At 42.6% G+C, this 22,176-nt stretch overlaps 1 protein-coding gene and 1 pseudogene across 3 annotated transcripts in view; one reads left to right on the top strand and one right to left on the bottom strand.

Moving 5' to 3' along the window:
* Positions 1 to 4,972, top strand: part of LOC311206315 — a 77,856-nt pseudogene extending 72,884 nt beyond the window's left edge. Inside the window, exons 10-11 of the transcript in view lie at positions 308 to 479; positions 4,739 to 4,972. The product of the transcript in view is annotated as an uncharacterized misc_RNA (transcript). The remainder of the gene's footprint in view (positions 1 to 307; positions 480 to 4,738) is intronic.
* A 377-nt stretch (positions 4,973 to 5,349) lies between these two features.
* Positions 5,350 to 21,611, bottom strand: CDCA7L (cell division cycle associated 7 like). 2 transcript variants are annotated; one of them, XM_084306985.1, is made up of 9 exons: positions 21,519 to 21,611; positions 12,397 to 12,528; positions 11,596 to 11,955; positions 10,069 to 10,143; positions 9,455 to 9,640; positions 8,781 to 8,915; positions 7,768 to 7,917; positions 6,837 to 6,973; positions 5,350 to 6,186 (listed from the first exon to the last, which is right to left on the bottom strand). In XM_084306985.1, the coding sequence occupies exons 3-9, from the start codon at positions 11,950 to 11,952 to the stop codon at positions 6,156 to 6,158; spliced, it is 1,071 nt and encodes a 356-aa protein (XP_084163111.1). In that variant the 5' UTR covers positions 11,953 to 11,955; positions 12,397 to 12,528; positions 21,519 to 21,611; the 3' UTR covers positions 5,350 to 6,155. The 2 variants fall into 2 exon arrangements, with proteins under 2 accessions (XP_084163111.1, XP_084163110.1); XM_084306984.1 differs by having other exon boundaries at positions 12,388 to 12,528.
* Between the last annotated feature and the right edge of the window lie 565 nt (positions 21,612 to 22,176).

Raw genomic sequence — 22,176 nt, forward strand, 5'->3', positions numbered from 1 at the left:
ATGGTTCCTCACAGCAGTGGTTGCTAATGGGTCTCTTTGTATTGGCCTGCAAAGATTAGGAAATGTGCTGGGTGATATTCTGGAGATGCTTCCTGAGGAGTTTAACATGGCAGAAATCACGTGGAACAATACTGCCAGGAGCCCCTGCACACTTGTTTGCCTTCAGGAGTGTGAAAGGATCAAACTCCCCTTCAGACATCTGAAAGACTCTTAAAAGCTGGACCTGTCTCAAGGCAAGTGTCTTTATTATTAATGGTATTGTTGCTCTTGTATGAGTTTGGGGACTTTTTGTTGCTTGTTTTTGAAGTGAAAGAATAGCTGTTCTTTATGATGCCAGTATGCTTGTTATTGTTCTCCAAACAAAGGGAGAGCTGATGTTTTCTCCTCACATGGAAGAACTGCAGTCTGCACTCTTCTATGATGCTGTGCCAGACACATGGACTAAGCTAGTACCCATCCGCATACAGCCTTGCCCACTGGTAAGTACACTGTTCTATCTGCCAACAGCAAACTGTGTTTAGCTAGTACGCAGTTATTCCAGGGAAGTGCTGTTCGTTTCATTTTTTGTCTAACACTTGTCTTAATGGAATCAGTTTTACTTTGAAGTGAGTTTTGCAGAAGCGCTAAGCACTTTGCTAAAGCAAGGCTTTGTCACCTCCTTTTGTCACTAGTGGAAGGGTTGTTCAGCATCTTACAGAATTCCTTTTCCCCTTGCCAGCAGCAGTATTCACTTGAAGGCAGAATGACATGGAGAAAAATAGGCAGTGTTTTTACTCTGTTTTTGGAAATTCCTTTGACACCTCTCAGCAATGTGTGCTGCACTAAGCTGTTATGCTGTCTGTCAGAATCTCTTGTGCTCTTGATTTGTATTTGTTCTGGCTTATCTTGGGGTTTTAAGTGCACCACTGAAGCTGGTACCAGACAAGTTGCATTTAAGAAGCTATCAACTGTTGTTACCAGTTTCAAGCAGTTTCTGAGCGTGTGTTAATATGACTAATGGTGATGCTCAGGTTTCTCCCTGAGACAAACATTACACAACTGAGCACACACACATTTGCTATGGTTAGCAACCTCACTCATGCTCATCACCTTCTACAATTGATTTCAGACATGAAGACAACAGGGAAATAGCTAAAACTGTGACCTTATGCTTATGTAAGTACATACCTTCTGCTTACTTCAGCCATGTATCTATCTTCTCCATAGACAAAGGAATAATGACTCAAAATGGAAGTTCGTAATTTATTTTGTCTTTAAAAAAAAGTACAAACACTTTAAGGCAGAAGCTTTTGATGCTTCCCTGTTAGGGTGACTGATCTTCTGTGGTATGGAGAACTTGATGTCTGGACAGGACCTTGTGCTGCCAGCAGTGGCGTGGCTTTCTGGCTTGTTCAATCCTCAGTCCTTTCTGACAGGTAAGCAGTGATGTTTATAAGGAACCAGGTATGTTGTTTCACTGCCAGACACTGATTTTTTTATTATTTTATTTTTTACCTTTGGTGTTAGCTGTGTTTGTGCTGCTGTTTGGAGGGTTACGTGCAGTTTAATTAAAAAAATAATATTGAAAATAAGCCAAATACTTAAACTTAATAGAAAAGTTAAGAAATTACAAAAATGGCAGGAAAACTAAGACTGAAATGTCTTGGTTGTAATCATGTTCTATAGAATAACAGCACTTTTTTTTTTTTCTTTAGTAAGTCTCTCTTTAAAGAGACTCCTTTTCACCAAGGACTCCTAGCAGAGTTGTCCCATTTTTAAAATCCTACAGTCCAAGTTCTTCTCCTGTAGACAGACCCACTATTATAAGAGATGAATAATCATCTCTTAAAAGCAGGGGGCACCCATTTGAACTAGCCTTCAGTCCTACACAAAAGTGAGAAGACAAAGCTGCTAAGGAAATAAATAATCAATTTCATAGTTTAAAAAGGTTGAGTGCAAGTTTTCCTGCCAGAATCATTTAACAAATTCAGTGTGCATGCTATAGTACCATTCTGTTTTATTTGTTAGTATTAACTGACAGTTACCAGAGTAAGCAGGGAAAGCCAAGCAGTCTGCACATCCTCTTTGTGCAGTTGTTGCTACAGTAGGGAATGAAAACTCTCCAGCAGTGTACTGATAACAGCACATCTCAAATTCCACACAGCCATGTATTATTCCATGTATACTTAGATAATCCTTCGCTAGCCTAGCCAAAAGGGGTCCAGGAACTTATGGGACACTTTGTCTAGGCTGCCATGGTTCCCTGGAGAAGATGGGAAACAGGGGTCCAGGCCATGTTTGCAGCCCAGCTACTGAAACATCTCCCCCTGTACATGGAGGCAGAAGAGGGAAGGAGCTTGAGGGCTGACAGCAGCTGCTCCTCTGTGCTGAGGTCCACAAACAGTGCTCACTTAGTGCCACAGGCATAAAGAAATCCCAGGGTATTTTTCATTCCTCTTACCGTCTGTCTCCAAATGTTCTGTTCAGGGCTCTTTTTCCTATTAAGGGATGGGGGGGATGTAAGGACAATATGAAGGCTAGAATATATTTTAACAACGGCTTGTTCTGAACAGGGACGCAGCTAGAGAGAAGCCTGATTGTGGATAGCAAAGCGGTCTTGCTCTCTTGCCAGCAAGCTGGGGGGTTGGTTTGTTCTATACTATGCAGAACTTGTTTCAAAATAATTGCATTCATACTGCTTTTTTGCCTTATTTCAATTAATGGTCAAAGGAAAAAAAGAGTGCACACAAAAAAAAAAAAAAAAGACAAAAAAAGTCAGCCATTCTCATTCTTGTGCACAACAAGCCTGAGAAGGACATGTTTACAGTTCTGACATCAATATTATTGTCCAGATACTGAATTCTTGTGATTATTTTTAAAGCTGTTTAGCAGAGCATGGCGTCCAAGAACAACTTGACTTTGGATAAGTTCTGCTTGATGGGAGATGTTACCAAAAAGACTAAAGAAGATTATGGCCACAGGGAAGAAGCCTGTATCTGCCAGCTTTTCATAGAAAGTAAGAAATAAATTTCAATTTCTTGATCTCAGTAAGCTGTTACAGGGACTGCAGCTCCCTTCAAATAAATAAGTTCATCAGGAGCTGGACTGAAGTGCTGTGATCCTATGAACAGCATTGATGATGTTTAGGAATGATGGTAGATTGTCAGCATTGGTCCATTTGAATTTAAATTTCATACCAGCTTGGTGTCCTTGTCACTGTCCAGAGTTCATGCATTTAAATTACTGTTAACTGAGACTAAACATAGTCTGCACTGTAGAAAAGCAGCAGCTCTGATCTAATTGAGGATTAGAAGCCTAAAGTCCGTATATTTTAAACTTCAGTCTCTGATACTGGTCACCTGTTTTCTGCAGCTCTTAATCTTACTAGATGTTGGTAACCTGGATCAAACCACCTGCACAGCGCCCCCCCCCCCTTTTTTTTTTTTTTTTTTTTTAACTATTCACAAGATCTTTTTTTCTTCCCCAAGGGCACAAAGTTATCACTCAACAAATCTGATCTCTTTTCATTTGCCAGATTATAGTACTTACAGGCTGTTGGGGAAACATACCAGGAAACAAGGAAATAATTGAGAATCCTGTATTAGCATGAGGTATGACACACCCAGACGGGTAATGTGTATGTACAGCAAGCATAGAGCTTTCACCTGGGTTTCTAAGGAGTTGATTAGTGCAGGAGCATAGAACATAGTTTGAGAATGTCCCTGAACTTTTGGAAATCGTGTTCAGCTGTAGAGCTCCAACCCACGTTTTAACAACTTGCAGAGGATAAACACTGTACCTTGCACATTTGGAATTTTATTCTTCCTGATACTGACATATCTAGTTCAGGAATAACAAGGCCAGCAGTCAAAATGTGGTTTTAGTTTTAACATAGAAAGGCTGTCAGCTAAGTTACAGCTAATTAGAAGAAAGGTGCATGACTCTGCCATGACAGGCAATTAGAGAAACATAACCATTACTCACACTCTTCACTGGGCCTGAAGGTAATCAAAGGAAAGCAACTCTTTTGAAAGGGAGTTGCTTCTTCGGAAGATAAGACACAAGGGGAAACCCAGGGTGGGGTATTGTGGTGATGATGAGCATGTAATTCACCTAGTGATTTTGAAAAGATAAGCTGGTTACACAAAGGGCAATGCTATTAATTCTGCCTCCAGCTATGAGGCACCCTGTGAGGCTGCAGTCTCTGTGCTTGTACTGGTATTTGCAAATAAAATCTTTCCTATGTAAACTTTCCTAAAATCCCCTACAAGCAACACTTCCTATGCAGGTTTATATTAGAAGAACAAACAGTAAAACCTAGTACCATTCAGAACATGCATAGCCCTTCAGCAGTACAGCACTGATCTGTCATAACTACACTGAAGTACAGTTAATGTCTCACTATCAAACATTCTAGTTACATTTCAGTGTAGTTCTCCAATTTGGGGAATACCTGCCCACATACTAGTGAAGAGCTAGGAGAAAATACTGTGTATGCCAGAGACCAAGTGTGTGCATCAAAGTCCCAACTGTAGGCGGCTTTCAGTCCCTGCTTTTAACCAAAGGGCACAGATGAAAACAGAAGTCCAGTCCAAACCTCATAGTTATCTTCACGTTCATACAACAGATGAAGCAAGAGTCCATGTTACAACATTCCACATTAAATGCGTATGTTCAAGTGCAGTTTTAAATATTTAGCAATAAGCAACCGTTTAGATTTAAATGTTTCTGGTAATCTCTGTGCTTATATTTACTGCAGGTGCCAGGTGGGACATCCAACTGCAAGACCGTAGATCAAGTCCAGCTCAAGGAATTGACTCCAGCAATGCCAGTCATTTGTGTAAGAGTTATTCCCCTGGATCAAAGGGAAACTAAGGATGTTTATGAATGTCCAATTTATAAAAGCAAAAGCATTTGGACTTTTAAACTGAGAAGCAAAGAGAAGCCAGCTAAATGGGTTCTGGTGGGTGTCACTTTACTCTTGGCTTTTTAGGACTAAGCTTTCAATAGTAGATGCTGATTTCTTAATCTGCTGTGTAGTTAAAGCAAAAGGAGAGAAACATTTTTCACAGTCAGCTAGAGCATATTTGCCTCACTAAAAAAACATTCTTTAGTATGACAGTTAGGCGCAGTATTTCCTAATCCTTCAAGTGTTGTGTTCATATGCTTTTCTATATAATTATATTATATAAACATTCCTTCATTACACCGGATATGGGAAAGCAAATGCAAAACATTATATCAGCTGAGTGCAGTTTCACTTATAAAACGTTCCTCTTGATTATTCTTTATTGTTTCTACATAAAATGAAATATGTATCTTACATAAATTTTAGCATAATCATTCTGCAATACAAACATATTGCTCAAAGTTGTTTGAAAGCTTAGTTGCACGAATGAAAAAAAATCTAACTATGAACTGTATTTCAAAAAAAACATCGTGAACATTGTGGTTTAAACCAATTAACTAGTTATGATTGCTGTGCTGGTTCAGGCAGTAGGTATATCACATAAGATTTTATTTTCTTTTTTTCTTTTTTACAAAACACTTCCACTTTCATGTTTCAGTGGTTAATTGCACTTTGGGTTTAAAAACAAAAGTCATCCTCCCTCTAGCAGGTTACATCAGCTTTGGCTGGAATATAATGGCAATCAGGTGAAAGTACCCTTCTCTTCTTTGCTGTGATAAGTTCTAAATGTTACAAGTGGAAGAATAGGTTCAGAAAGGAAGGATTGGAAAATTGAGTCTGTGTGGTCAAATTGAAACAGAAGGGGTTTTGGGGTGTTGTTTTGTTTTATTTTTTTTTAACAGGGTAGGGTTTATAGGTAGCTGTTAAACACCCTTTTTGCAAATTTGTACAATTACATAAATAAAAATATTGCTCAAATCACTGAAGTTCTCCATCATGTAATTGTGTAGTAGCCCTATTAGAAATTAACCACTCCAAGGTTCAAGAGTGCCATTCCACTTAACGTATAGGTCTGTGCATGTAGATTTCTCTACCAAACGTTTTCCTGAGAGATCTTTTGCATAAGACCACATTAATAAAAAAAGTTCCACACTCAGAAATGTATATACTATACTCTAAAATTCTATCTTATATAAAACATAGTAACAACCTTTTGAAGTAAAAACTTGTGAAGACATTTCGCAGGCACAGCATGAATTCAGTGTTCTCAATTGCCATCTGCCAGTTGTTTCTGTAAACTAGAAGACATATGAGAAAACACCGTTAGTAGTTTTCAGGAAACTCAGATTCCCCATGAACAGGCGTTTTCCATTTTTGAAGATGACAATTTCCAAAACAACATTGCTATATGCTGGAAGCAGTCTATACTGATTTCAAAACAGGGAAAAGCATTTCAATTGCTATAGAAAATTAGTTGTTTGCGCAGGAATATGACTCACTCCAACAAATTTGATTTCAGCCTAGGAGAAATCTGAAGAGACCTTTTTGTAAAGGTACACGATCTGCCCCAGGCCACAGAAGTCAAGTGTTAAAGGGCTTCAACATTTTAAAAAAGGAACTAATATGACTTTCATCTTGGTTTAAAGCCTAGAAAGTAAATAATTGTTATTAACACAAAACCACCCATGATTAAGTTTCCAGTCAGACTCCAAAATAAAGAAATACTCTGTACAGTTAGTTGTTGTCCCAGAGGCTAATCCTCATACTAAGTGTAACGTCAGATAGTAATAAGGATTTGTAAAACTATTTTGAAGTGACACAGTCAGAGACACTCGTACCAACTAAGTCTGTAACGAAGACACATTTCAAAAGAGCTCAGCACAAGCCTAGGCATTAGTCTTGGAGCAATACCTGAGTTCACAGGATGCCCACTGGGCACAACCCTCACCTTTCCAGGTATTCTTTCACATTGTTGTAGCCATAGAACTTTGCCAGGTGGATGAGCATCCCTGTGGCACAGCGACCATCGCGCCTGCGGCAGTAACTGCAGTTACACACCCCACGACAAGGAGGACAGATCCAGTCCTGCAAGGAAGAGCGGGGAAAGTTAAAGGCAAGTGAAAAATAAGGTTACATTCTTCTTTGCATTGCTCTACCAGACAAGAGTATGGTTTCCTTATCACATTATTATTCAGGGCAAGATTTTAAAATTCTGAATCAACAAGCCAATCACAGTTGTTACCGTTTCCAAATTCTGCAGAATTAAAGATACAATCAAGTACTACTCTCTTGGCTTGAATACATTTTACTCTTTAAGACTCGGAGTCCCAGGATGTATTTCTCAATATTAATTCACAATAGACCAAAAGCAGCTGTAATACTGCCTAATGATAATTATCCTGTGCTAGGCTAACCATAGTGAGCTTTGCAGAAAGAGATAGGTTCCCACTGTTAAAAGTTCCATTCAATCTGCCTGCTGCATTCTTGAGACCAAACTAACCAGAACATATATGAAGTCAGGCATCTCCCAGCTGCTCAACAACTAAACATAGATGTGCAGGTGCTAACAGTCTGTATCACAGCGTATCTGTGCCAGCACACTGGAGACCTTAGTTCTGAAGTCTTTCAAAATTGATCGTAAGTCTCTAAAGCAGATAGGAGGGAAAGACCATATGAGAACACATTGTGCATGCTCCTTGCTCAGCACCTTGGGGGAGAAAACTTGTATTCCAACAAGATCCGTGTCAGTCATAATGGTACTACAGACCTTCTTATGGCAAAAAGCTTCAAACACCATGGTAACATAAGCATACACTCATCACAACTAACAAATCCATATTCATAGTACTTTCTTTCCAAATCCAAGAAATGATACTTACTGGATCAAGCAGTGCTGATTTCACATCTTCCCCGTATCTATTTCGAAGACATGGTCCACAGAACTGTCCCCTTACACCTCCACAGCCCTGGCTGCGACAGATGGTCTTTGTATCAATTGTCTTTTGACGACACTGGTGGCAAGTACTACCCTAAAGAAGTTGGAAAGGAGAAATAAGTATGCTTGAAAGACCTTAAATGCCTGTTGCCAAACTTTCCTAATACGTCTGCTAAGAGCAAAGCACAGACTTTAAACCAAAGTCAAGTCCAGCAATGAAAATCTTAGACCTGTAAGTTCTGTGATTATATGTCAGAATACTATATGACAGAATGTTCTGTCAATTATATAGTATTTCATAAAACGATACAGATTTTACAGGGACAGTGCCTGTCCTCACTTGCTTTGGAGTCTCAGACTATATGAACCTGATTGCTACAGTTCTGATCACTCCTCCTTGCTCCAATCTGGCAAAAGGCTTATGTATGCTTACGGTATGCACAGATAATGACCTTGTGACTCAGCTCTGCAAATACAGTGATGCATAGAACACAGTAAGATGATCATTAATAACAGCAAAATAAGGTGAAAGAATGGGAGAGGAGCTCCAACAAGTGCTTTGGAAACCAGCCAACCATTGCAAAAATGTAGTTTCTAGGGGGTATAAAGAGCAGCAGAGATCACTAGCATTTAAGTGTACAGCCACCACAACAGCAAAAAATAAATTAAGCAAGAATAAAAGATAAATGGGATTTCAACTCTTATCACTTATGAGTCATAGCTGTAACAACTTTCACTTAATTCTATGGCAAGAAAGCACTTCCCAGAGGCAAAAATTGTTGAGGTGTATTAACCAGCATGGGCAAGCCCATAGAAGTCTGGCAAAGCTTTCAAGTTGTGCTTCTGCAATAGCGAGAGCTGCCCTCTCCAAAACTTCCAGAAAGCACACCTTTTATCAAGGGCTAGATGAACTATTAGAAGACAACAGGTCCCATAAAGAAAACAGCAGCTACTTACTAGAACTTTGTCATAGATTTTGTCTTTAACAGTGATTGCAATGTTGTCCAAGTCCTCATCAGTAATATCCTCTACTGGACGGTAAGATGAATACTTTGATGATCTCCTCCGTTTGCGCACGCCACAATTCCCCTGCTAAATAAACTCATCTCAACACCTCTGTGGCATGAAGACTCTGTCACCACACTTGGTGACAAATTCTTTCATTTATAATGCATATGCAGTCTAAAGAGGGTAGACTACGTGTTCGTGGACCACTGGAAGAACAGGGAATAGAGTTGGGTTTCCATTCAACCCACCCCCACAACTCTCTTCTCTCCCTCTCCTCCTTAATCCTTTCTCTACTCTACTTACTATTTGTTCTGTTTATATGTTCTTCTTTCCCATCGTTATATCCTTGTTATTTCTAATCCCACTATTTTCAGATAGTAAACACTAGAATAAGTAAACTGCCTTGTTATGCTTGGACAAGACAAGTCGCAAGTAGTGCCCCAATAATGGATGAAAGATGGGGCAGAAGGCTTGAAGGCAACTTCCTCTTGCTGATTCCAAACAAAAGGCTCTAATCAACTAACTTGCTGTAGGATATGTCGTCTGCTCTAAGTGCTGGCCAATAATCTATATGAATGTTTCCTAATGCCTGACTAGCAGGAATATCAAAGTCTGCCAAATACCATGCTCAGTCTCTTCTTTAAGAGGTTTTGTTGTTTGTAACTATGGAAGTGTTCTGCAAATCTGATGGCCGAGACAGTAAATTTCTCCAAGGCAAATTTCTCTGGTGGACGAGCATTTCTGGTTGGGTTCATGCGACGTGTTATCTGGCCTTCGGAAAATGCTCTCCTTGGGATTTTCCTCTGTTTCTAGAAAAAGAAAAAGAAAAATCTATAGATGGCATATTAAGATAGAAGCTAGTTCTCACTATTCTTTAGCGCTAAAGGTTCAGATTTTCCCACAAGCTGAACATACCTAAGGATCTAAGCATGTAAAGGATCTAAACAAAAAGGACAGCAACTACTCTTCCTAATCAGCACACACACAGGCATTTCTCTAGCATCCCAAAAGAACTTACAGGGCAAAATAGAACCTTGTCTTGGTCTTTTTATTTCTTCACACATTATCTTTTCAAAGTCCATTTCCTCACATAACCTTTGGCACTTGAATACCAACCAAGAGCAAATACATACAAAGTATTGCTACAACTTGGTGAAAAAGTGTTTCACAAAGAAACGCACTAATCACAAGTCTACCACAAATGTCTTTCATCTCTAGGCAGTGCATGAAGGCTTACCGAAGGAGTCGAGGCAGGTGTCTTCACTGGGAACAGGTCAGGTACAGAATTCAGTTCTGCTAATAACTGGGCAAGCTGAAAGCAAGTGATACCATGTTGAAGTCATTGCGAACTTGCATATATTTGACACACATCATCCCCTCTTTTTGTATACACTGAATTACATCTGAACGCCTTAAGTTGCCTCTAGTACAGTTTTGTGCACTCAGTGTAGGTAGGGCTCATTTATCCCCAGGTGAAAAAAAATTTTGCATACAAAACTAACTTCACAGCTCCAGACAGTAATGTTAAGTACCAATCACTTTGCGTATACTCCCAGCAACACGTGTGCACATTCCTCTGCAAAGCTATTAAGCAACTAGGCCCTCTAGTCCTTTCCCTAACCATGGTGTGTGCAGTATCAGAAGTACTGCAGCAGGAAGAGCCTGCTGCATCATGTGGGAGATGTCCCAGATGTGCATTTCAACCGAAGTGGTGGCTGACAGGTCCAAAACAATACAGCCTTGTTCTGGAAGGCCACAATGAGGCTATTTACCAAAAAGCCAGCAATAGAAAGGGTTAGCCAGGCTACTAGCCACTAGTTCCTGGTTTAGCCAGGCTACTAGTTGCCCCTGACACAACCAGAGCAATCACGAGATTAGCAGCACTTCTCAGTAAATGCTTCATTGCGGTGTTTAATTAGAGTGTCCTCAGGTAGGACACTACTGAATTTTACAGTGGTTGAATTGAAACTAGAAGGAAGGCTGGGGGGTAAGAAGGAACAGCAGAAAGAACACAACAGTAGTGAAGAAACAAGGTAAGATTAGAAACAGATATAAATTAAATCTAAGTTTTTGTTGGGAGCTGCAGGCCCACACACCCAACAGATGTACAGAAGACTGTCTGGAGGCTGCAACATAGCCTGGAGTATAGTAAAACTGAAGGAGTCACACAGGATACAAAATGAATGCAGATTTGCACAGTATTGTAATAATTAAGAGAGCTAGTAGAATTTTAGACAACAAAACAAAAAAATGTTAGGAATGATCTGAGTCTCACTTCTCCCTTATCTGTATGCACATAAACATACACATCCCACACAACTGAAACATTTATAATCCTCAGTGGTTTTGGGCTGGCTTTCCAATCAGTAACTGCAGGAGATCTCTCAGACGCAAAAGGGAAAGTAGAAGCTCAATTGCACAAACAACACCAAACCACTGGAAGGGACCAGCTGGTTTCCTGACAGGTTCTGAATATAAGACTATGACAGGGATATCTAACTGTGCTCACATCCACATACAAAATGTTTGGTTCGACATTGCTTTGAAACTTGAGCTGACTAGTCTTACTTGAGACTATTCTAACAGGAAATGTCTGAGTGCTGAAGGTTCTCTAGGGTCCTCCCTGGTTTAAGAAAAATAAATATCTACGTCAAACCACCATGAGATTTTCCCAGAGTCCCCACACATCACCAGTGAGGACCCTGAAATTCAAGTGTGCCAAATTCAAGTGCTCAGTTGCCAATGTCTGAGAACAAAGTCTTACCATGGCTTTATTTTCTTTAATATTCATAGCTCTTTTAAGCAGAGCACTGGAACTTTCTTCCTGTGTTTCTTTAATGTCTTCTTCAGATTCTGAAGCAGAGCCCTCTAGTTTGTCCCATCGCTTGCAATTTCTTTCTTTTGAAACAGCAGTGGGGGATTTACTGTCCTTTATAGGTAACTTAGAAAAATCCTGTTCAGGCACTTTTTTCTCAGAAGACTTTCTGGTTGGAAACTGAAAAGCAACACGAAGACCAAAGCTTCTTCTCTTGGGGGAAACTTTCTTCTTTGATTCTTCCTCCTCTTCTTCCTCAGTACCCAATAAATTATCACGTTCTTCATCACTCATGTCTGACTCCATCTCCTACAGGAAGCAAGAATGAATCTATGTTACATTTTGCTAGTGTGACACACAAAAGGGCATTTTTAAATCACTAATTTTAAGCAGCAGCCTCACCACCTAGAACACTGTTACAAATTCACCTAAATCAACAGATTTTAAAGAGTTACTAGTATGCAAGCTCTCCCAACGCAACACCTTCATGTCAATGTTGTCTGGTATACCAACAAGGCTGTCTTCAGATGAACAGTATTGCCTATCACAGTCAGTCTGCAAGCAGGGGGAGAAGTTCTCATTTCTGATGTTATATTGTATTAAATAAAGGTCTTTTTACTTTTTCAATACAATACATATTTTTCCTCGGTATGAATAATGAACATCATAGTCTACCAGAAACATGCTTACTGGAACATGAAGTTTACATGGAAGAAACAGAAAAAATATATATATACATACTGTTTTTACCAAAACTCCTTTCTTTTTCACATCCACCTCACTTGAAGCAAAGCCTTCAAACACTTCAGTTTCAGAGTCAGTGTCTTCAGTGAAAATCTTCTGCAGTTCTTCTGTAAGGTATCTAGGCTGATATTGAACACCCTGTAAAAATACCAGCCAGTAGGTATGAGAAACAGTCATACACAAAGTAGTCATCCAGTCAAAATCAACAGGTTCTAAGGCAGTTGGCAGGTACTAACTAGATGGTATATGCTGTGAGAACACTTTGAAGATGATACTTGCCAAAATAAGAAAAACAAAAAAAAAAGCAGAAGACAACACTCACATTTTCAGCACTAAGTTATTTTAACTTCATAGGGTTTTTTTTTGTAGTGTTTGTTTCTGACATCTCTGAACACATTTACTAAATCGGAAATATATTTCCATACTTCTAATCAATATTGGTAGAAGGCCATCTGACAACTTGTTCCTGTTAGTCCCCTGAAAGACGTGTTCATAGTAGGCACATAAACGTTCAAACCACACCTGCTTTTTGAGAGCCTGCAACATTCACTTCAGTTTGTTCCCCCAGTTTTCCTCTGCTATTTCTTCCTCCCACGCAAGATACAAGAATGACCTTTCACATGATTCAATTGCTAAATATCTTTATTCTTCCTTTCAATTCCCTCCCTTCCCTGACTTTAATTACACACTTCTTTACATTAATATCTGGCGAAAAACAGATACAATACATTGAGTGGAAAAAACTTACAGGGGAATGGGAGGGGGAGCTACTGCATGTGCTGTTTCTTTACACTTAAACATCTAGAAATTATTAGGGGTAATTGGAATGAGTTTTCTCTGAGCAAAATTACTTTATTCCTTTGTTGATAGCTGCAGTGCAGCTGCTTGAGAAAGGAACAAACACAATAGGGAAGTTACTTTAAAGTTAAATTGCATTTCTCGGAGGGAAACTGAAGTTTGTGGAATTTCAGGAAAACAGAATACATACAATGAAGGCTAAGGGGTGGGGAAAATCTTAACCTGTTTGTTAGCTAAAGTGACTGAAAATAGCACACCTAGAGCTAAACGGTGTTACGCCAATGAATAATGGCCTATGCATGGTGAAATAAGCATCAGGGATACCTATAGCAGAAACTGCTGAAACTCAGCAAAGCACAAGAGATTTCTACAGTAGGACTGCAGAAAGCCTGGAGGAGAAAAAACAGACACACACAGGTCAATATTTATGAATGCATTTGTGCACCGATGCCCAAGGGAACACCCAACACACCAACATCCCACTCATCACCCCTGCAAAGCAGCTGCCTTGCTTCCTCCTATCCACTGTCATTTTTTTCTGAACTTCTCATCATTTTGCTCTTCACACCAAAACCTTATTGTTTCTCGCAGATAAAGTACCTGTGGTCCTTCACAGAAACAGTGGTGTCTGGCATGATAAATGGATGGAACCCAGGGGGAAAAAAATGAAGTTTTTTTAAGGTAACATTTAGCAGCAAAGGAATTAAGCTTGCAGCGGTTTAAAATAATCATTAGCCCAAGGCAAAAAGAAATGGTGAGAGAGGCTACACCGCCAGCCGTAAATCCTGAACAAGTCTCACTTGGGGCATAGAATATTGTAGGATTTGCAGTAGCACATGTTAATAGTACCTAGTTCCTACACAACATTTTCCATCAGTGGATTTTAAAATGCTTCACGGCACAGATCATTACCATAATCTCCTTTTTACACATTAGAAAACCAAGGCAGAGAGAAGCAATGTAAGACATCTGCAGCCATCAAGCAGGCAGCAGAGGCACAGGATACCACACAAGTCTCTTACACAAGAGCAAGCCACCTCCGGGTTGTCTCCAGTTCCCTGGCACTGCCCCTGAGCAACAAGGTCACAAAGTGACTTAGAGCCCAGTATATTTCACTTGGGTTTAGTCACTGCCTATCGCCATAGCAGGCTGCAGCTCTACTCCAAAACCATTTCCATGCTTTGTACAAACCTCTCCTGACAGCATTCCCTTCTGAAGGCTCAGAAATAGCACGTCCTTGAACAAGCCTCATTCTGCTTGTTCCCTTTGCTACTGCTAGCCATAGTCTTCAGCAACTTTTAACCTGATGGGCTAAAAACAAAACAAACACAGACGTTCTCAGTTTTGTTATTACTGCAATGGAAGGACCTCGACTATGACATAGTCTACAAAGGTATCTTTTAGCACGCTGGACCACAACATGTATGTGATTATAAGCTCCTAAAAGGCTGAAAACTGAACTTCCTGGCAGCCAACACAGCACACCAGTTCTCCTCCGTTTCTGGGGATTCAGCTGGTACTTCCAGTTACCAAATGAAAAAGAATGCAAAATATCAAATCGTTATGATGGTCCACACTATCTCACCATTACGATACCAGAGACCCAGCAAATCTCACAGAGATGGCTTCTGGAGGCCGCCACCACTTAAATAGTAATTTCATCGAAGAAACAGCAACAGAGGGATATTAATTGCTGAAAGAAATACTTTGAAGTTTGCTGGGATACTCACAAAACCCACCTATTATCATGCTTTTCCAATGTCCTATTTATCCAGTGCACACTACCCTGGGATGGTCATTTTCTCTCTCCTATTTGCGACACTCACTTATTCCACCTAGGCTACCCTTCCACTGAAACCCATTTTCCTTTTCATATTATAAAAGAGTTTTAAAAAGCAATCATCGATACAAAAAAAAGAACAGAAAGTTTGTTTAAATGTATTTTTCAATATGAGACTGTAGATTGCTGGTTTTGCTATGAATTTATGGTTTGTGCAGCCTGGACACAGGCTCAGAGTACTACTACACCAGCAGAGCACAGCTGGGCTATGGCAATCCCTTCCTATCTTTATTCCTGACTCTTGGATATCAGAACTACCACAGCTGTCCTCTGACAACCTCTGTCTTGGAGCATCCTCTCAGAACCCCAGAAAGTCTTTCTTGTCCCCAGAGGCATTAAAAATGTCAGCCACTTCTTTGGGTATCTGTTTTCGATTCAAAACAAGGCAGAAGATACAAGTCAGACACGCCAACTTCACAGGAAAACAACTGGCAAGAGCACAACTGTTATTTTTATGCTCCTATTCAAGTGCAAGTATGTATTACAAAATGCGCCACGCATAGCAGAACTGTATCTCATTTAGTTAAATTCCAGGATATTTGGTGCAGACTGTTTTAATCCCTAAACGCAGACACCAGACTTGGGACCAGGGAGGGGATGCAATATGCAGGCTGTTTAACTCACTGACAGCACTTCTCAGACACAAAAATGCGTGTGCAGCCTTGCAAGTGCATGATCAGGGCACCTTTCTCTGCAGCGAAACCCATCTCACTATCACTATTCCTCATCTCAGATTCAGACGCAATGAAATGATGAACAAGTAGAGAGAAACCTTACCATTGCATCTGGTAACAGTACCATTACTTATTTTAGCAAACACTTAGTTAATTCCAAAAATAAAACCAATGCAACTCCTCTTATGTCAGCACTTATCCGGGGCTCTTTCAGAGGTACTCTGTAAGAAAGGGAAAACCCACACTGATCAAGAACGTCTCGTTTCCCAGAAGCTCCAGACTGAGCCATCAGGAGGCACTGCCAAAGGCTCCACTCTTGGAGGTGACCAAGTTCACCACGTAAGAGTTCACCAAGTTCAGCCCCAGCTCCAAAGGAGGCCCATGTCACCAGGGCTAAACATTTCCCACTGTCAGGTACTCCAGCAGTCACTTCAGGCAGGTCTCTCTATGTAACAGGCCAGTTAAGGAGCCTTCAGCCAGCTCTCACCTAGGCCATTTTAGGATTTGGTGTGCAGAAGGACAGGATGAGAAGACAGCCATAAAAATAAATAAATAAAACAAAATAAAAAAGGCAGAAGGCACTGTTTTGTGCCAAGGTAACTGCCCAAAGGCAGATCCTTCTCCAAAAGTACCACTGCTGACAAGACTCCACTTCTGTTAGAAGACCAAGCAGCTTCTCGACCAAAGCTTTGCTCTCTCAAATAAGCTACAGCTAATTTTAGCCTTGCTTTGCTTTTGCAAAACCGATGTAGACTGATTCAAAACCAATTTACCACTCCTTGAGCAAGAGCAGAATCCACCTCTACACAACTGACCCTTGCAGGCATGTAACGGCGCAACCCAGTGAGCTGCTGCAGAAGTCCTGCTGTCTGTGTTCGAAAGCTTTTGGATATTTCCTTACCCCCACCTCTTAAAATGAACAGCCAGAACCCAGCCCCATTGCTGTGATGGAATTCTCTCAATACAGAGCAGGCTGAAAAACGAAGCATTATGCATTTTAATGGCAAAACACACAAGGAGCTGTGAGCCTCCTTGCTATGAATAAATTGCTTCCAGGAGCCACTGCATTAGTTCTCGCGCTATTGTACAGCGAGTTAGCCACTGCTGTGATTACTGTATGCCTAACTAATTCCTTCTTCTTCGTCTATTACTTCTGCATCTGCACCAGAGGAGCCATTATGGGGGTGTAATTACTGATTCTGAACAAAGAAAAAAAAATGCTTTCCCAGTATTAGACCTTTTTTGATCTTTATGCATTCTCAAATACTAATGTACTGATTTAAGTAACTTACTGCAGAACTTCAAAGAGTTTTAGGTCGCGACTTGCTCTCCACACTAACTACGAAGAAAACCATTAAATCATTGGTGAGCCCTCATTTCACTGAAATGGCTCAGTTTAATAGCAGGGAACACACACTAACACACATAAGGTGGACATACTGCAAGAGTTTGAAAAGAATACCCTGGCAACACACATTTAAAACTCTGTTCTTAGTGCCAAGAGCTGTCATTTTCTCCTCTGCCTGCTTTAAAATAGTATGTTTTAAAATATCTTGACCTGTTCATTCAGTTTGATTCACTGACTACTGTGAAGACCAGACCCAATGCTCAGCTGTGCAGTTAGTCTTCCAGTTTGATCTTGGAGCATCTAAAAACCAAAAAAATAGCAAGTTTTTATTCATTTTTTTTAAATAAACATATGAAAATGAAGGCTTAGAATATGGACAAAAAGGTGATACCAAATTACAGTGCTTGACCAAAATCTCAGTTATCTCCTACAAATATTGGCAGTTTTAAAGAAGAACTCTTGAAGGTGCCAACTGCTAATTTACAGAAGACTAATTAAGACTTGCATTCCTACAGCACCAGTCTGTCTGCCACGTCAGAAATGCGATCAACACAAGTCTTTTTTTCAAACTGCCCTCAGGAGGTAACAGGATGTGAGTTAAAGAACTATGCTGCTCTTATACACGGGTGCAGGCTTTAGACGTAGCTCTGATTCGCTGTTAAAAAGCTGTGCCTCTGATCTTCTAAATGGGAGTTTGCTGATCCTGAAACTCTAGACTGCTGGTTTGCTCACCCATACCAGCAAGGCACACACACACCTCTGCATCTTCCTCATGACCAAGCTTGTTCATTGACAGTATCTTGCATCCGAAATCACAATTCAAGGTCATTCCCGACATAAGCCCACTGCCATCAGCAGAAACAGGAGCTTGCACTGGAAACCTCTGCCAGATGGATCCTCCACTACTCACTGTGCAGTCCTGGAAGCCCCAGGTTTTTCATTATTAGTTTTCAATTAAAGCACATTCAGAAACTGATTTATAATCAACATTCAAGCCTATCATTGTAACTCTGTCAACAAAGTAGCATATACCAAGGAATAAAATAACACACGTGCTTGAAGAGAGATGTTAAAATATTAATCTGTTCTAAGCACTTGAAAGATGCAGGCACTTCGAGACATGATCTTTTTGCTGCTAAGCCTCTAAAAAAAAAGTGACAGGAAGGCAGAGACGTGATGAACATTTCAAGCTTGCACAGGGAAAATACTTCAACATGAGAAAACCCATGGGTTCAGAGAAAACGCAAGTCTGCTGTAATGTTGCAGATTTGAGAAATATTGTATTTTGAAGGTAACAGCTACAAAAAGCACTGAAAGTCTAGTGAAAGCTGGAAATAAATTCACAGCTGCAGAGAAAGTCTACATATCATTCCTGATAAGAATTTGTATGCCTATCAAGTTCAGCTATTTTTGTAAATACAGTTACTTGGTTATAACACCCAGAAGGCACTTTTCAAAAACAGAAGCAAACACTCCCTGCTACAAACAGCACACAATCCAACCACTTCCAGAATAACCACACCTAAGTATGTTTCTTCAGCGGAAGATCAAAGTTCATTATATTCCCATTGTCATTTCTCTCTGAAGAAATATTGCCAGCACAATCAAGGCTGCCCTCAAGTCTGGCAGCCTGCGGTGAGAATTACTGGGGCCTGGGAGCATTTAAGCTCATTTCTGTCCGTGCAGGCTGACAGACCTATCACCAGAGGCAAAGCATGACAGAGAGGGAAAACAAGGCTGAGAGGGATGTCAGACCTGTTTCCGCAATGCTCTGGCACTCGGCACATGACTGACAGAAAGTAATGCACCTGAGGTCTCCACCAGTCACAACACAACTGCTCTCACCGCTGTCCCCACAAATTCCACCTGTCTCGTTAAGCGAGGAGAAAAAGAAGAGCCCGAGGTGAGACGTTTTACCTTCCACAACAACAGGAAGAATTCTGGTGTCTCAATTTAAAACTCAGCTTCACTGACACCAACGTCAAGCAACTTCCCCTCCTGCAAGCCAGCGCCCTGGCAGGCCAAGAAGAGGGCTGCCTGCATGCACACCCTGGCTTCTGGTGGAAGTCATCAACATTATTTGAACGTCACTGTCAGCTGTACACACAAATGCCCCTTAGCAGCTTAAAGTATTGGTTTTGTTGCCAACTGTCCCACACCAGCACTTTCGTCTGTAGCAACTTATCAGGAGAATGTAATGGGTGAAAGAGCAGGGAACGATGTAACTCACTATTCTTGCTTCTACCGTGAAAAAAGAAAGAAATATTTTGGGTGTTTTCCCCCTATTGAAATCTATACAATGCATGGACATTCCTCTGTGAAGCAGAGGATGGGTAATTTCAGTAACGTTCAAACTCTGTTTATTCATTTTAGTCCAACTGAAGTAATCCCAGTTTAATATCAAATGAATATTCACACAACCTAAACTTGTGCAAACCTGCACCTCCATCTCCTGCTGGAAAACCTCTCGACTTGTTCCAGGCTCAGTAGGCACGCGAGCCCAAGGAATGCCACCCAAGGGCTACAGGCATGCATCCCCAAAACAATTGAGCAGAGAAGTGCTCCAAGGCTGACAATTATCACCAGCACTGCAAGAATAGAGGGCCCCAGCCAGAACGCTGATAGGTGCCAAACCAAAACCCCAAAGCTATTTACAAGTCAAGATCCCCTTCTTTCCACTGGAACCATAATGGCGAACAGCATTGTATGAAAGCTTAATTTTAAACATCCTACAAACATGCCAAAGAAACAGAAGGCAGAGGGAAGCCAGGTCACGTACTGCTGTGCAGAAGGATCACCCAACTACACACGTGGTCAAAAGGACCATGACCACCATCTAACCAGCATGAGACACATGGAGGAACAACTCTCACCCCAATGAAATACCGTAAGACAAAGGTGATACCAGACGATTGCAGCAATTTCTCAAAAGCATCAGGGCACAAAAGCCTGGAACCTGGACAATGAACTATACCTGGCACAAGGTAGCATGGTGAAAGGCAAGCACATGTTCAGAGCAAAGGATAAGCTCGCTGAACCAAACCATAGCAACAATTATTTCTGAATTATTTTTGCCTAATTCAAGATCATCCCGTTGTTTTATCTGTGGTGTCTAATTGTCTTCCAGGTTCTGGTGTTCCAAGCAAAACACTTCTGTATGACGCTACTGCCACGACGACCTGGCCACCACCCACATTTTGACAGCACGTGCAGAAGTAAGCACAGCGGTTCAAGAGATTCTGTAAAACCACGCTGCTTCATGGGAATTCAGGCATGCAACGCATCATCCCCTTCTTTGTGTCCAGACTGCCGGTGCTCAGGCCCTTTGGGTGCCAAGCTTGGTTCATCAGCACCCCTTAAACAAACCCCAAGAACTGAAGCGGTGCTGCCAAACCTTTCAAATCAGCCCCTGGGCCAGGGAACAGATCCAGCAGCAGGTCTCGCGATTCAAACCAATTCTGTACTACTGACTACTTGGCAGTTCCTTGCAATGGCAACATGTGTTTGCTTACAAATTTACTTACTAATTTACTAGTCAGCAGATGCCACATCGCTTCAGAGAGACAAGAAAGCCTTGGCCGCCAAGTCCTTCTGGCTCAAGCCCGAGTGACACCCGCCGCTTGCTTACTAGTGAGCTGCAAGGAGCAGCGAGAGCCAGTGGAAGACCACAGCCCAAAACAAGCCCCTACAAGAAACATAAGAGCACTGACAACAGACTGCACCCTTCTTCCGTTTGCTGGGCCTTAAGTAAGCATGATGCACCAGCCTTTAGGTACAGCAGGAAGGATCGCTACAGGATTGGAGGTGAGAAGTACCAGATGCATCAGTGCCATCAATCAGGGCTCCAGAAGTGCTCCCCACACTACCATGAGATGCTGTTGTCCCTGCTCTGTCCTGCAGAATGTGCTGCTGTGCACAGCTGGGAAGGTCACCACGTCCCTGGGAGGTCAGAGGTAGCCACAGACACCTCCACAACACTCCCACATCCTCATGCTGCTCAGCCAGCCACGCAGCCCCCTTACCTGCTCTATCAGCAAAAGTTGATTAGCGTGCTGATAATTAAATCTGGTTATCCTGCCTGCCTCCCACCGCCTGGGAGAGCCCTGACGCTCGCTGCCTCCCGAGACCCGGGCCATACAGGCAGCCTGGCGCATCCACGCTGAGGCCACACCACAGCTGGGGGCAGGCTGGAGGCCCCCCAAAACACCCGCAGGCACCCCGCGATGCAGCCCTGCGGACAACACGCGCGGGCACCGCCAACCCAGCACCCATTACTCCTAAAACTCCCACTCCCGGCCCCAGGAAGCCCCTCCCCGGCGTTTTTTGGGCGACCCCACAGCACCACGGCGCCCGAACCCCCCCAGCTCCCCTCACCCCCTGCACCGGAGCCGCGCCACGTGGAGGGCCCGGGCGGCTCGGGGCGCCCCGGGCCCCTGGCGGCCGCCCCGGCGGACAAAGGCCGCCTCACCTTGCCGCGGCCCGCCGCCGCCAGCCTCACCGGGCCCGCCGCTGCCGCCGCTGCTGCTGCCGCCCCCCGGCCGGCCGGCCCCCGCCGCCGCCGCCGCCGCCGCCCCATCGCGCCGGGAGCCGCCGGAGGAAGGAGGGAGGGAAGGGAAGAGAAGGGAAGGGAGGAGCGCGGGGGGCGCCGCCGCCGCCGGCTGCGCGGGCAGCGGGAGGCGGGCGAGGCGGCGGCGGGGTGGAGCCGGCCGGCGGCGGCGGGAAAGGCGGGGGTGGGCCCGGCGCTGAGGGGCGGCCGCTGAGGGGCTGCGGCGAGGGAGCGGGGCTGCGGCCGCCCGCGGCACCTCGCGGGGCTCCCGTGGGGCGGGGAGGGATGGGCCCGGGGTGCAGCCGCTTCCTTTGGTTCATAGGCAGCCCGCGAGGCCAAAGCTGCGGGCTTGCCTGGCTCGGGTCCTCCCTTAGTTTAAGATGTTTATTTCTGTGCTACACGCGTGCGGTGTTAGCCTTTGGATAGCGCTATAAAAGGAGGTGATGTTACTTCAAAATGTCCCAAGCCTCCCGAGTCATAGAATCATAGAATCATAGAATCATAGTCATAGATCATAGAATCATTAAGGTTGGAAAAGACCTCCAAGATCATGTTGTCCAACCATCACCCTACCACCAAT

Source organism: Netta rufina (assembly GCF_964035555.1).
Source record: "Netta rufina genome assembly, chromosome: 2".
In the NCBI taxonomy this organism is placed as follows: Eukaryota; Metazoa; Chordata; class Aves; order Anseriformes; family Anatidae; genus Netta; species Netta rufina.

What these genes read in the sequence shown, in the direction of transcription:
- CDCA7L (XM_084306985.1), bottom strand. Translation starts at nt 11,952, where the DNA reads ATGGAGTCAGACATGAGTGATGAAGAACGTGATAATTTATTGGGTACT. An exon ending in CACCTGCCTCGACTCCTTCG is followed by an intron (nt 9,641 to 10,068) that starts GTAAGCCTTCAT and finishes TTCTTTTTCTAG; the next exon opens with AAACAGAGGAAAATCCCAAG. An exon ending in TAAAGAAGAGACTGAGCATG is followed by an intron (nt 8,916 to 9,454) that starts GTATTTGGCAGA and finishes GAGTTTATTTAG; the next exon opens with CAGGGGAATTGTGGCGTGCG.